This window comes from Pseudorca crassidens, chromosome 4 (genome assembly GCF_039906515.1).
Source record: "Pseudorca crassidens isolate mPseCra1 chromosome 4, mPseCra1.hap1, whole genome shotgun sequence".
NCBI lineage: Eukaryota > Metazoa > Chordata > Mammalia > Artiodactyla > Delphinidae > Pseudorca > Pseudorca crassidens.
The window spans coordinates 27805297-27818655 of record NC_090299.1 but is presented as its reverse complement, the minus strand read 5'-3'; the positions used below and the strand labels follow the sequence as shown (position 1 = coordinate 27818655).

General features: G+C 40.1%; 1 protein-coding gene across 4 annotated transcripts in view; it reads left to right on the top strand.

Moving 5' to 3' along the window:
• The window catches only part of ALPK1 (alpha kinase 1), a 163105-nt gene extending 150057 nt beyond the window's left edge, over positions 1-13048 (top strand). Inside the window, exons 15-17 of one of the 4 annotated variants that reach the window (XR_010942893.1) lie at positions 6998-7041; positions 12512-12703; positions 12803-13048. Coding sequence is in view for 2 of the 4 variants with exons in the window: in XM_067735289.1 (XP_067591390.1) it covers positions 6998-7041; positions 12512-12568 (101 nt within the window). In the remaining 2 variants the exon portion in view is untranslated. Of the gene's footprint in view, positions 1-6997; positions 7042-9067; positions 9564-12511 lie in introns of those variants that run through there. The other 3 variants (XM_067735289.1, XM_067735294.1, XR_010942894.1) reach the window with 3 other exon arrangements.
• Positions 13049-13359: the final 311 nt, after the last annotated feature.

Below are 13359 nucleotides of genomic sequence, written 5' to 3'. Positions count from 1 at the left end.
AATCTCTCTTGAGGTTGCTGTCAAAATGTCAGTGGAACTGCAGTCATCTGAAAGCTTGACTGGGACTTAAGGTTCTGCTTCCAAGCTTTCTCATGTGACTGTTGGCAGGAGGCATCTTCCTTGATGACTGTTGGTCAGAGACCTCACTTCTTCACCCCGTGGGCCTGTCCATATGACAACATGGCAGCTGGCCTCAACCAGAGCAAAACATCTTAAGGTCAAGAGAGACAGAAGTCACAACATCTTTTATAACCTAGCTTCAGACGTGACATACCATCACTTTTATATTCTGTTAGTTGCACAGACCAACCCTGGTACCGTGTGGGAGGAGATCAAAAGGGCATGAACAGCAAGAGGCAGGGATCACTCGGAGGCCACCTCGAAGGTGACTCTGTCTATCTCACTAGCCTAAACTGAGCCTTGGGCCCCTTTGTATCCCCCATCCCACACTTGCATTTTATAGCGTCTGCTTAACAGTTGATAATTAGTTCATTTTTGTTTAAGTAAGTGAGTAAATGAATGAGACATCAGTGGTAATTCTATGTATTTTATATGCTCAGTAAGTGCTTATTAGCTAACTACCTCTTGCTACAATAAGGCAAGAGGCAATGATAATTTATGTCTTAATTATAGAAGTAAAGAATGTGTGAGCTCTCCAGCCTTCAGAAAACCGTTCTGCAATAAGGTGGGCTGTGGGTAGATAAGTGGATGGACAGAAGGATGGAGAAAGTTGGAAGGAAAGAACAGCAAAGTTCCCCTCAGCCCCACCTCTGTTTTTATAAGGAAAACTATTTTGCTTCATCGTGTTTACTTTTTTCTAACTTCTTCCCCCTATTCTTTAATTTCTCATAGCAAAATTGATATTAGGAAATTTTCAAGTAATTTTTAGAAAAATTCCATTATCATTTTTCTAAATTGAACTAAATAATTAATTTATATTATCTTTTGTGTGTAGAGTTGTGAAATGACAATATTTTAAAAGCTAAGTTTGAGGAGTTGAGTTCAACGTAAGGAGACAATTTCTGTCCCTTCGAACATCAAAAATGTCAGGCTTTTGTTACTGTCTTTCAGCACTGCTATTGTTTTGAGGATGATGCTTGTTCTGTGCAGTTTGGTTATACAGATGTCCTCTGCCTGAACAGTTCAGTAGAAACTAGGTGTAAAGTGTAAGAAGCAAGAGAGAGTGAGAGAAAAAAAAAATAAATCTCTTTATTATGGTGCATAAACCTTCAGTGTGAGGGAGCTTTGCAGCTGCACAAGGAGAAAAATGCATTCAAAACTATAATGCCAGTGTGAATAATCCTTTCTCAAATGCTGCTTGCAGACTGCTCCAGCTTTGTCAGGTGAACTTGAACCGGGCCATCAGATTGGCCCCCATTCCCATTGCACACTCTGTCTATCACCCCAGGGCATTCACCATCTTGACTGTTGTTTAAAGAGAACAAGCAATCCATCATTGAACCAGGGAGTCACTTTCTCATAGAAAAGTAAAATCAGCATGTGACACTACTCAGCCCTAGTGTTTTGCAGATTAAAATGATACATGGCGACTCACGTGTTACTAGGAAGATTAAGTCAGTTATCTTGTTCTGCTGCCCAGACAAAAGAATTCCCCTCAAGCAGTAAGGGGAGCTTTACAGAAACTGAAAAAGTTGGACTCAACTATACGGTGGTAAATCAGAGAATCTAACAAGAAGGCAGAAAAAGAATGTTACTTTACATCTAGGCACCTTCCCTGAAAAAATGGTACAAAGAAGAATCCATCACGAAAGGAGGAGCTATTAAATCTTTGTACAAGCCTCTGCTGTTTGAGATGCCAATTTTATTACCAGAGATGGGCACGCAATTTATTGTCTGACTGCCTTAGCAATTGATTTAAATATGGTGAAATAAATGAGCAGCCGCTGGCCCTGGGGCAGTTAGCTTCATGAGAGTAGGTTGCAAATCCTGCAGCTACAGTAACTAGTTATTAACACTGTTATTCCATTGTGTGATCTACACAGTAATAAAATTTTTAATGAATCTCATACAGAAATGAGTTCACAATGGAAGGCTGGGATTACAGCCTTTAGTGTAACAAGCTGAGGTAAACATTTATCATATTACAGAAAATAGTATTTTTAAATAATTGAATCTGTAACTGTTACATTTGTTTTCAAAAGTAATTTTCAAAAGGAGGAAGACCCAAGTGAGTATCAAACTGTTTAAGATTAAATAAGTGCATTAATTAAAGTTAACATGAGAAAAATTCATTTCTCTCTAATTAAATTTTTTAACTTAAAATGATATTCAAGTTTAATTTGTGTTTTGCCATTTAAGCCATACACTGAAAATGACACAGGTTAAAGAGAAGGAATTCTGTTTTCTTTTAGGTTCTCATGAATTTTAGGCAACACTGTTGTTAGAAATGTCTTCACTATGTCCATTTTGCCCATACTTTGCCAAGCCAAATTCTTCCTTAAAGTACAGACCATTTTTCTAGTCAATGGGGTTTCAAATCAAAGAATGCCCTATTTTGTTACTTTTAACTAAATTTTCAAACATTGCTTATCTATATCCATCTATATATTCTATACATGTTCTATATGAATAAATGATAGTGCTGGAATATGCAAGTTTTCTCTGCCAAGGACAGACACCAGATTTAACCCTCTTTTCCTACACAAATCACCAAAAAGGAGAGGGACTATTTAAACACTTTTGTTAGACATTTGACATGGTCTTTTCCAAATAACAGAAGGACCCACAGAGACTGGCTTTGAAGGGCCGTGTTCCCAACGTGGTTTCAATAGGGAACATTCTCTCTGGGCTGAGCACCTGGATCGTGTGCAGCGTTCCCTTGGGCTGGACAGCAGTCACTGAACCACCTGCATCGGAGAGGATGGTATATGAGGGACGGGAGCCTCTGGCCAGCTGTATCCTTCCCCAGCCTCCGGGGCATGTTAGTGCAGGAGCCAGGCCAGGCCCGACCAGCACACAGGCATCATCTGAGTGGCTGGCCTCTTTGCCCTACCATGGACATGTTAGCAAGGTCCTTCAATGGGTGTAGATAAAGGTTAAGTGCAGTGGAGCCTGGGGCCGTTGAAACATGCCTTGTGCAAAGACTCAAAGCCATAAATTGTACTGACAAAGGCAATTTAAAATATCAAAGTCCTAGGTCTTTCAGACGAGCACCAAGGAAGACGATGTGAGATGGAGCTGGACGTTAGTGAGAGCTCTGCAATTCAGCGTGACATCGACAACTACTGCAAAGAGACCCGAGCTCATCCCCTCCTGCCTGCTCTCCTCACTCCATCCCGGCAGCATGGCCCCTGCCCTGTCTGAGCTGAGCAAGGACACAGTCAACAAACAAAAAATTATTCCTAAGCATCCTGAGACAACATGATCACATATAAAGGCTAATTAAACTTGGCATCTCTAAAACTCTGCATTGCTAAGTATCAGCTTTTATTACATTTCACTCTTGGTTACCAGAGGGAAGGGGAAAAATGCAAACAATCAAAAAGAAGCCTTTTGTTTAAGATCCGTTCTACATAGGCCAGTGACACATTGTTGTTGTTCAGTGGCTAACACAGTAGCTGATGATTGGGAGACAGAAAGCTCCAAATTGCCCTGGATGTGAAGAGATGCCAGATTTTGTCAGTAACTTAAAAATTAAATTAAAAGACAGATCAAGATGAATTAAGTGCTTTGGTCATTTGGTATACGTCAACTATTTTAGTTCCTTGGTGATTTTTGAAGATGTGCCCAAAATGCCTTGCTCAGAACATTTACCAACCAGAGTGTATCTCAAATGCTAAAATGGTGAATTGAAAAAAAAGGTGAATTGAAAAAGAAAAGTCAATACTTTATAAATTTTAAAAATCAGTCCAGTCATCAAGCAAATATTGTTTTCATGAAGCATTTTATAGTTCAGTACAGCTAGCTCATGCAATTGCTAGAAGAGAGAAGAGACCCTGCCAAGTGATCTGTGTATTTATTGTAGTGTTTCTACTGGAAAGACTAAATATATATTCCACCCTGCTGACAGTCGCTTCCCTTTTGCCCCTGCAAAATAACCCTAGAGTTATTTTCTCTTTCAAACGCTAACAACGTCATGTTTCTTGTGAAAAGAACTAAGACTCAGAGAGCCAAAGGCACCTAAGTCTAAATTCAGAAGTATGACTTTTCAGGAAATACACCCACTTTTTTTTTTTTTTTTTTTTTGGAGAAAACTGTTTAAAAATCCAGACTGAATAGCTGCTTCTCAGTTGGAAAGGTCACTTTAAGTGCACTGTCCACAACATTAACTAGAAATGACCCTTGTCATCACTCTCAGCATGTGGGACAGAAGAAACAAATGAAAAGGCACACCCAAAAGATGGTTTCTAGAATAGGCCACTTGGATAATAAATGAGACGCTGTGCTCGTGGACCACATGGGCTCCTGAGGCATTGTTCCCACTGTGAGAGCATGCTGGGTGGCTTCGAGATTACAAGGCTGCAGAGAACTGCAGCATCTCCACTGGACCATCATCCCAAAGTGATGAAAACACTGTCTAAAGTTTCCCAGCTAAGAACACTCCTTCAGTAATGTATTTCAGATTGTGATGTTGTATTTTGGTGATTGTATATTCCTTCCTATGCACATTTTTAGGAGAATAAAGCAAGGAAAATGTTTTAATTATATGATGTGCACACAGTTTTTTCCCCCTGGTATTTAGCTGTTGTCGGGAAGGACTTCACTAAGCAGAATGTTCTTTGTCCTTGCTACAGTAAACAGTTAAATTATAGAGCCAGCTGGTTGCTTGCCAGGGAGGTTGGAGAGGAAAGAGCATCCTGTCTTCACTTTTCTTCCCATGTTACCAAACTGCTTCTTATAGACCCCCATCCTCATCTCCTGCACCCTCTCCTCTTCCTCCCTCCCTACCTCTCTAAAGCCAAAAACATTAAAATTAAAAATCGAGAACTTCTGGCACTGAACTGATGGGTGGGGCTACACCGATTTTCTGGTCTTTCCTCTTCTGGGAAATAACTTTTAAACATCAGCAGGTGGTGACGTCACTTCTAGTTCTACCTGCAGTCACTCTCATTTGGCCTCCTTGAAGGGAAGAGTCTGGTGAAATCACAGGTATGTGCCCGGGCTCTGCCACTTACTAGAAGAATGGTACCTAGCCTCTCAGAGCCTTAGCGTTCCCATATGTAAAATGGGTGTAAAAAGACACACCTTGTGATGTTGTGAGGATGGAGATAATGCATGTGAAGGACCTAGCTCAGTGGCTGGCACATTTTGGTGTTCAGTAAGTGATAGAAGTTTGTTATCATTATTATCTAAACTCTTTCTCCTTTGCAGTCCTGCTGAATTCATTTCCCCAGCCCCACTCTCACTAACTTTAGTGGCCAAGGCCACTTAACTGCAGGTAACCTCAGACTCTCCCCCCAGATGCAGGGGATAGTCTTGCTTTTAAGAAGTCATTTCTTTTTTTTGAAAATTTTTATTGAAGTTTGGTTGATTTATGATGTGTTAGTTTCTGGTATACAGCAAAGTGATTCCATTTATATATATATATATATATATATATATATATATATATATATATATATTCTTTTTCATATTCTTTTCCATTATGGTTTATTACAGGCTATTGAATATAGTTCCCTGTTCTGTATAGTAGGACCTTGTTGTTTATCTATTTTATGTATAGTAGTGTGTATCTGTTAATCCCAAACTCCTAATTTATCCTCCCCCCACCCTTTCCCCTTTGGTAACCATAAGTTTGTTTTCTATGTCTGTGAGTCTGTTTCCATTTTGTATATAAGTTCATTTGTACCTTCTTTTTAGATTCCACATAAAAATGATATCATATGATATTTGTCTTTCTCTTTCTGACTTATTTCACTTAGTATGATAACCTCTAGGTCCATCCATGTTGCTACAAATGGCATTATTTCATTCTTTTTTATGGCTGAGTAATATGCCATTGTATACATGTACCACATCTTCTTTATCCATTCATCTGTCAATGGACATTTAGGTTGCTTCCATGTCTTGGCTATTGTAAATAATGTTGCTATGAACATTGGGGTGCATGTATCTTTTCAAATTAGAGTTTTCTCTCGATATATGCCCAGGAGTGATATTGCTGGATCATATGGTAATTCTATTTTTAGTTTTTTAAGGAACCTCCATACTGTTCTCCATAGTGGTTGTACCAATTTACATTCCCACCAACAGTGTAGGAGGGTTCCCTTTTCTCCATACTCTCTCCAGCATTTGTTATTTGTAGACTTTTTTTAATGTTAGCCATTCTGACTGGTGTGATACTTCATTGGAGTTTTTTGGGGTTTTTTTTTTTGCGGTACACGGGCCTCTCACAGTTGTGGCCTCTTTCGTTGCGGAGCACAGGCTCCGGACGTGCAGGCTCAGCGGCCATGGCTCACGGGCCCAGCCGCTCCACGGCATGTGGGATCCTCCCAGACTGGGGCACGAACCCATGTCCCCTGCATCGGCAGGCAGACTCTCAACCACTGCACCACCAGGGAAACCCCCTTCATTGGAGTTTTGATTGCATTTCCCTAATAATTAGTGATGTTAAGCATCTTTTCATGTGCCTATTGGCCATCTGTATGTCTTCTTTGGAGAAATGTCTATTTAGGTCTTCTGCCCATTTTTTGATTGGATTATTTGGTTTTTTGTTATTGAGTTGTATGAGCTGTTTGTATATTTTGGAAATTAAGCCCTGTCGGTCACGTCGTCCTTTGCAAATATTTTGGAGAAGTCAGTTCTAATCAGGGTGTGAAGAAGTGGGAAATGCAAATAACAAAAACAGCAACAGTAATAGGTTCCATTCATGTAGTTATTTACTAATGCTTATTCATCATTATCATGTCATTTAAACTGTATCAAATTACTGTTTTTTAAGTCAAAATAGTCTAATATTGACAAGTTCATTATGGCCTAGCCTAAATAATACTCAACATGATCCTCTTGTTCTATCTCTCTTCAACCTCATCACCAGGTAGTCCCACATCCACCCAACCTCATCTGACTGCAGTTCCCCAGGTAAGCCTGCCCTCCTGCAACTGTTTCCCGAGGCTCTTACCTTTGCCTGCAATATCCTCCCCTACCTCTCCTGGGAAGCTCTTATTTGCCCTTCAAGACAACTCAAGTTTCACCTCCTCAGGGAAATCTTCTCTGACTCTTCTCCTACTTCCCTCTAGTTACACACGCACACAAACACACACTTGCACGTACACACACACACACACAGAGGCTCCATTACACCATCACCAACCTTTATGGTGGGACCTCAGCTGGGCAGTAATTGCTTGTTTATGTATCTGCCTCCCCCATTAGATTATGAGTACGTGAAAGCAGAGATTGTGAGTTCATTTTGTCAGCACCAGTGCCTAGCCTAGCACTTGGTCGTTAATAAGGCCCTGTTGAATGAGAGAATTAAATCATTAAAAATCACAAGATTAATTAAGAGTGTAGTTTTATGATTGACCCATTGTGGCATAACTCCTGGTGTAATACACTATTTAACATTATGCCACGCACATTGCACGTGTTCCATAAATGTTTGTGAACTGAATGAATGAATGATGGCAGGTGAAAATCTCTTAATTAGATCCAGAGGGTCCTCTTTATTTGTACAATCCAAACAAGAAAGGCGTTCGTTCTCAGACACTGAAAAAAACTATGCCGCCATCTTTGTCTTACAAAAGACTCATCTGAATAATAATGAGTGTGGAAAATGGATTAGCTCCTGGGTGGACAGGTTTTTTCTGTTTGTTTGTTTGTTGTTTGTTTTTGTTTTTCGGCTGGGTAAAAAAGTAAAAGAGTGATGAGTGCTCCATGGCTTAGGGAGATTTAGTCCCCTCTTATTTTCCATGATTTTAATTTTAGTGCTTATTTAATTAAGAAAATTAAACTATTTTGGGTACATTAATTAAAATTGATAAAAAATAATGGTTCCCAGGGTTGTGTTAATGTTGATTTTTATCATTATTTTATAACTCTGGAGAAATTGGTTATCATCTGTTCTTGGATTCTAGTGATAAGGCATCATTATCACCAGGAGTATTCTACTATTATGTGGCCAAAATGTGTTAGTAATCAAATTTTTAAAATGATCACTAAATGTTGCTAACCCTCATTGTATGTATTACTACATAATATGCGTCAAATAAAGTACTGAATTATTTTTAAAATAAGCAATAAAGAAGACCTAATTTATGGGTCTTGGCTCAGAAACCAAGTGTTTTAAAGTGCATTAAGAAGGCTGTTTTTCAAGTTTCATGAATTAAAGACTGTGGTTCATCCTTTAGCCAGAGCAGACAAGCATCATTGAGATTAAGGATACATCATAAAGCTAAAATCAAGCAAAACAGACTTCAGAAAAAAAAATTATCAGGGATAAAGAGGGGTTTTAACTGGGTAGTGTGAAGTCTATGGATCAAATTGGGAATCTAACGAAGTGTCTGACTCCATTTTTGATGTTTGATGATTGCCAGCTGTGAAGCCCCTCCACGGTCCCTTACCTCTCTTCCCCACATCTGGATGAGCTGACCAGAAAGCCTAGGTGCTTTTTTCTTTGGCACCAGCAGGAAGTTAAAAGCATGAAACCCCAGCCCGTGGAAAGAACTCTCACACCAGCCCTACCCTCTAAACTCCATGAAACCCTAAGCCCATTCTTTCAAGCCATTTTACACTCGTTTGGGAGGCTTCCTTGTTCTCCCCAGGAAGCCGTGTTATGTGAATAATAATCTCACACCCTTTTGGTGCATGTGTGGCATTGTCAGTTTTGACATCCAAATTTTGGATGGAGCAGGGGATCCATTGTGCATCTGCAGGCTGACCACAGTAGGGGAAAATTGATATTTTTAACAACGTGGAATCTTCTGATCCATGAGTACCATACATCTCTCCATTTATTTAAGTCTTCTTTAATGTTTCCATAAATACTTTCTAGTTTTCAGCATGCACATTTTGCCCATATTTTGTTAAATGTTCCCTAAGTAGTTTATATTCTGATTCTGTACATAGTCTTATTTTCTTGTTTCGATTTCCAATTGTTCTTTACTAGTACATAGAAATATAATTGAAGTGACATCAGCAAGATGGCAGAATAGGAGTTCTCCGCCTTCATCCCCCCACAGTACATCGACTTTTACAGTCACCCACGGATAAGAGCACCCTTGTGGGCGTCCAGGAGTCCAGCAGAGAAACCCCAGCATGCCACTGAAGCAGCAGAATCCAGGAATAGATTCATTGAAGATGATAAGAGGAGCAGTTTCACTTTGCCCACATCACTCTTCTCCTAAGGCTCGGTGCCAGGAAAGACCCCCATGGCCATGACTTCTTTCACAGGGAAGACTGAGAGCATGTGAGTGAGTGCCCAGGTTCCCCAGCTGGGCAGGATGCTACCCAAGAGACCCACTTCTTTCTCACTTCACCCAGATTACTGAGGGGATCTGCAACCTTGAGTGTTGGGAGAAGTTGAGAGTACAGCAGCCAGGGCTCGGAATTCAGCAAAGGAATACTACTAATTGCTTCATGGTTCTGCCTACTAACTGATTCACAGACTCTTGTCAGAAAGTCCCTCCACGAGAAATGATGGATGCCTCACATGCAGCCCCCCCAACGCCCCCCCACATGCACCCCCAACGCCTAACTGCCCCCCTCCTCGCGTAGCTGTCTTCTATGGACAGTGAGAACAAGTACTTGCAGATGACTAGCAAGCAAGCGCAGAAAGCCAGTCTAATTCTGCAAGATTAGATGAGGACTCACAGACTTGAGCGTTTCAGAACACTTCATCAGGGAAAACAAATGGGACACTTTCAACACCTAGCCAGGCTTTGCAGGACTGAGAGAAGGTATACACTCTTAGGAACTTCCCCAAGAAGGAACAAAAAGTGTGGAGCAGGCACACCCATAGAAAAGGTCTGGAAAAGCCTCAGAACCTCTGGCTGGGCTATCAAGTGAAAGTATCTCTCTGCTAAAGCCAGTCACTAAAGCCTAGAGGTGACTGCTTCTTCAAAAGTGAAAACAGCAATGCAAGACTTCAAGCAAGGAGCATGAAAAATCAAGGAAACATGATATCATCAAAGAAGCACAATAATTTTCTAGTAACTGACCCCAAAGAAATAGAAATCTATGAATTGCCTGACAAAGAATTCAAAATATAATAATTGTTTTAAGGACGCTCGGTGAGTACAATTCAGTGAGCACACAGATAGACCGTGTGACAAATTCAGTAAAACAATGTATGAACAAAACTGAGAGTTTCAATAGAGAGATGTAAACCACCTGAAAGAGAAATTAAGAAAGCAATCCCATTTACAATAGCATCAAAAAAAAGTAAAATACTTAGGAATAAATTTAACCAAGGAAGTAAAAGATCTATACACTGAAAACTATAAGACATTCTTGAAAGAAATTGAAAAAGAGACAAATAAATGCAAAGACACCCTATGTTCATGAATTGGAAGAATTAATATTAAAATGTCTATACTATCCAAAGCAATCTATAGATTCAATGCAATCCCCATCAGAATTCCAAAGGCTTTGTTCATAGAGATATTTAAAAATCCTAAAATTCTTACAGAACCACTAAAGGCCTCAAATACCCAAAGCAATCTTGGAAAGAAGAACAAAGCTGGAAGTATCACACTTCCTGATTTCAAACTATATTGCTTAACTATAGTAATCAAGAGTATGGTACTGACATAAAAACAAACACACAGACCAATGGAACAGAACAGAGATCCCAGAAATACAGTCAACTAATCTGATAAGGACACCAAGAACATTCAAATGGAGAAAGGATAGTCTCTTCAATAAATGGTGCTGGGGGCTTCCCTGGTGGCGCAGTGGTTGAGAGTTCTCCTGCCGATGCAGGGGACACGGGTTCGTGCCCTTATCCGGGAGGATCCCACATGCCGCGGAGCGGCTGGGCCCGTGAGCCATGGCTGCTGAGCCTGCGCATCCGGAGCCTGTGCTCCGCAACGGGAGAGGCCACAACAGTGAGAGGCCCGCGTACCGCAAAAAAAAAAAAAAAGAGAGAGCTTCTGTAGAATAACTTTCTAAAAATAGAATTTCGGGTTCAAGGGGTATCTGCTTTTTAATTTTTGAAACAACTCCTCCAAAACCACGCCACATAGGCTCCTTTCTTGTTCTACGATGTATTATCAAATGATGAAGCATTTTATTTCATTCTCCAAATAAATACATTAATTATAGTTATTAACTATAAATAATGTCATTCTAAATCAATGGTAATTATGATTATTCTAGATTTTTACTAATCTGGATTTTTCTTTGATACTTCAATAGAACTCATGTTGTTTTTTACCTTTCTCAATTATTTATTTTTTTATTGAAGTAAGTTGCTGTACAATATTATATAAGTTACAGATGTACAACATGGTGATTCACAATATTTAAAGGTTACACTCCATTTATAGCTATTATAAAATATTGGCTATATTCCCCATGTTGTACAATATATCCTTGTAACTTAATTTATACCTAATAGTTTGTACCTCTTACTCCCCTTCCCCTATATTGCCCCTCCTCCCCCTTCCCCTCCCTTCTCCCCACTGGTAACCACTAGTTTGTTCTCTGTTATTTTTGAAATAACTAAAAATCCGAAGTCTGTATAATTTTTATATTTAAAATACCATATTCATTTGTTACTGAACTTTGCCCCAAAGTCCAGCAAGCCAAATGCTGAGACGTGGAGGTTTGCATCAGACAAAAGGTTTATTCAGGAGGCAGCCAAGTGAGGACAAAGAAGAAAAAGTCTCAAGTCAGCCTCCCCCAAGGCGAGGGGCTCAGAATATTTATGGGATAAAGCTGAGGCACAGGGAGCGTGGGGAAAAGTGACTGAAGATAAGGAAAAGGTGAGGTACTTGTCCTGCCCTGTAGATGCCACAGGTGCAACTCAATAACAAGCCTCTTCGTGGAGGAAAACGGCGGTTAGCATGCTGTAAGGGTGGAGGTTTTGGCCCTCTGACATCACAGGGTCACCAGTGGACGCTCGCACATGCCCAGTTAGAGGGTCGGTCGTCTCAAACCCGCTCGAACTAGACACAGCTTACTCCAAGTTCCTGATAGAACAACTTGGGCAAACATTGTTTAGGCTACCTGACACTTGAAGGATGTGCAAATTTTTGCAAAAATAATCAAAGTGGAGATTTATCAGAGAAGGTACATTACAGTGCATTATTTATTAAATAATTTAAAGGCTGTAACTGGTGACTACCCTTGGTTTCACGTTTGGTACACGTGTATTTCCAAAGAATAACCAAATAGCAACCATTTGTTGGGACTTACTATGTGCCAACCACATTACATGTACTAGCTCATTTAACTCTATTTAGAAATAGGGAACTAAAGCCAAAATTAAGTTGACCACACAGCTAATAAATATTAGAAATGAGGTTTGAACCCAAGCTGACTGATCCCCAAGCCCAGGCATGTGATACTCAGAGGATTCAAATTTAACTTTTCTATTTTACTGTGATAGAGCAATGTGAATGGAAGCTCAAGTATATTACAACGCACACAGAAAGGTGCTACTTAAGCCCACGCTCCACAGCTACCCAGCCCGAGCACTCTGAGGCGGGAGCACCAATACCAGAGAGAAGCCGGCGCTGCAAGGAAGAGCCCACATGCTGCACCTAAGACCCAACGCAGCCAAATAAATAAATAAAAACAGGTGGGAGAGCTTTGAGATGTTTCTTAATTGAGTATGCATATAAATAGGAATTTGGGACTGATTGTTCTTTGTCTATTAAAAAAATTCCTCATTCGTCAGCGTTAGCTCCACAAATACTTGCTGAGCTCCTACTATATGGGAGGCCCTGTTACAGACGCTGGAGAATGAGAACCGGCGTGTGTGCCCGTGCGCGCACACTTCCTCCTGGAGCTTACTGTAACAAGATAACTTGGTAAGTTCTTATACCTGTTGGTGATAAGTGTGAGGAAAATAAAGATGGTTTGACCTTTCCAAAGCGATGTACACAACTGGACAAGAATAAACAAATCATACATGTATTCAATACACTGTCTCCAATTGAATTAATATCTAAAAATAAGGTATAAACTTTAAAAGGAAAAAGCCCATTTGTTGACTTGGATCTCTCAAAGTCTCAAAGGGAGTCTCAAAGTCTCTGCATCATAAGGTGAAGAGCAAACCTCCTTACTAAAAGATCCATACTTCTATTGCTTTTTATGAAGTTCAGTGACAGAGTAGTATACTTCATCCAGCCTTTGGAAAACAAGTATTGACATTAATCTAAGGTGAAGCTAGGAGAACACTAGTTCATAAGGAATGAAGTAAAAATCCAAACTGCCATGCTTGGGGCTGATTCC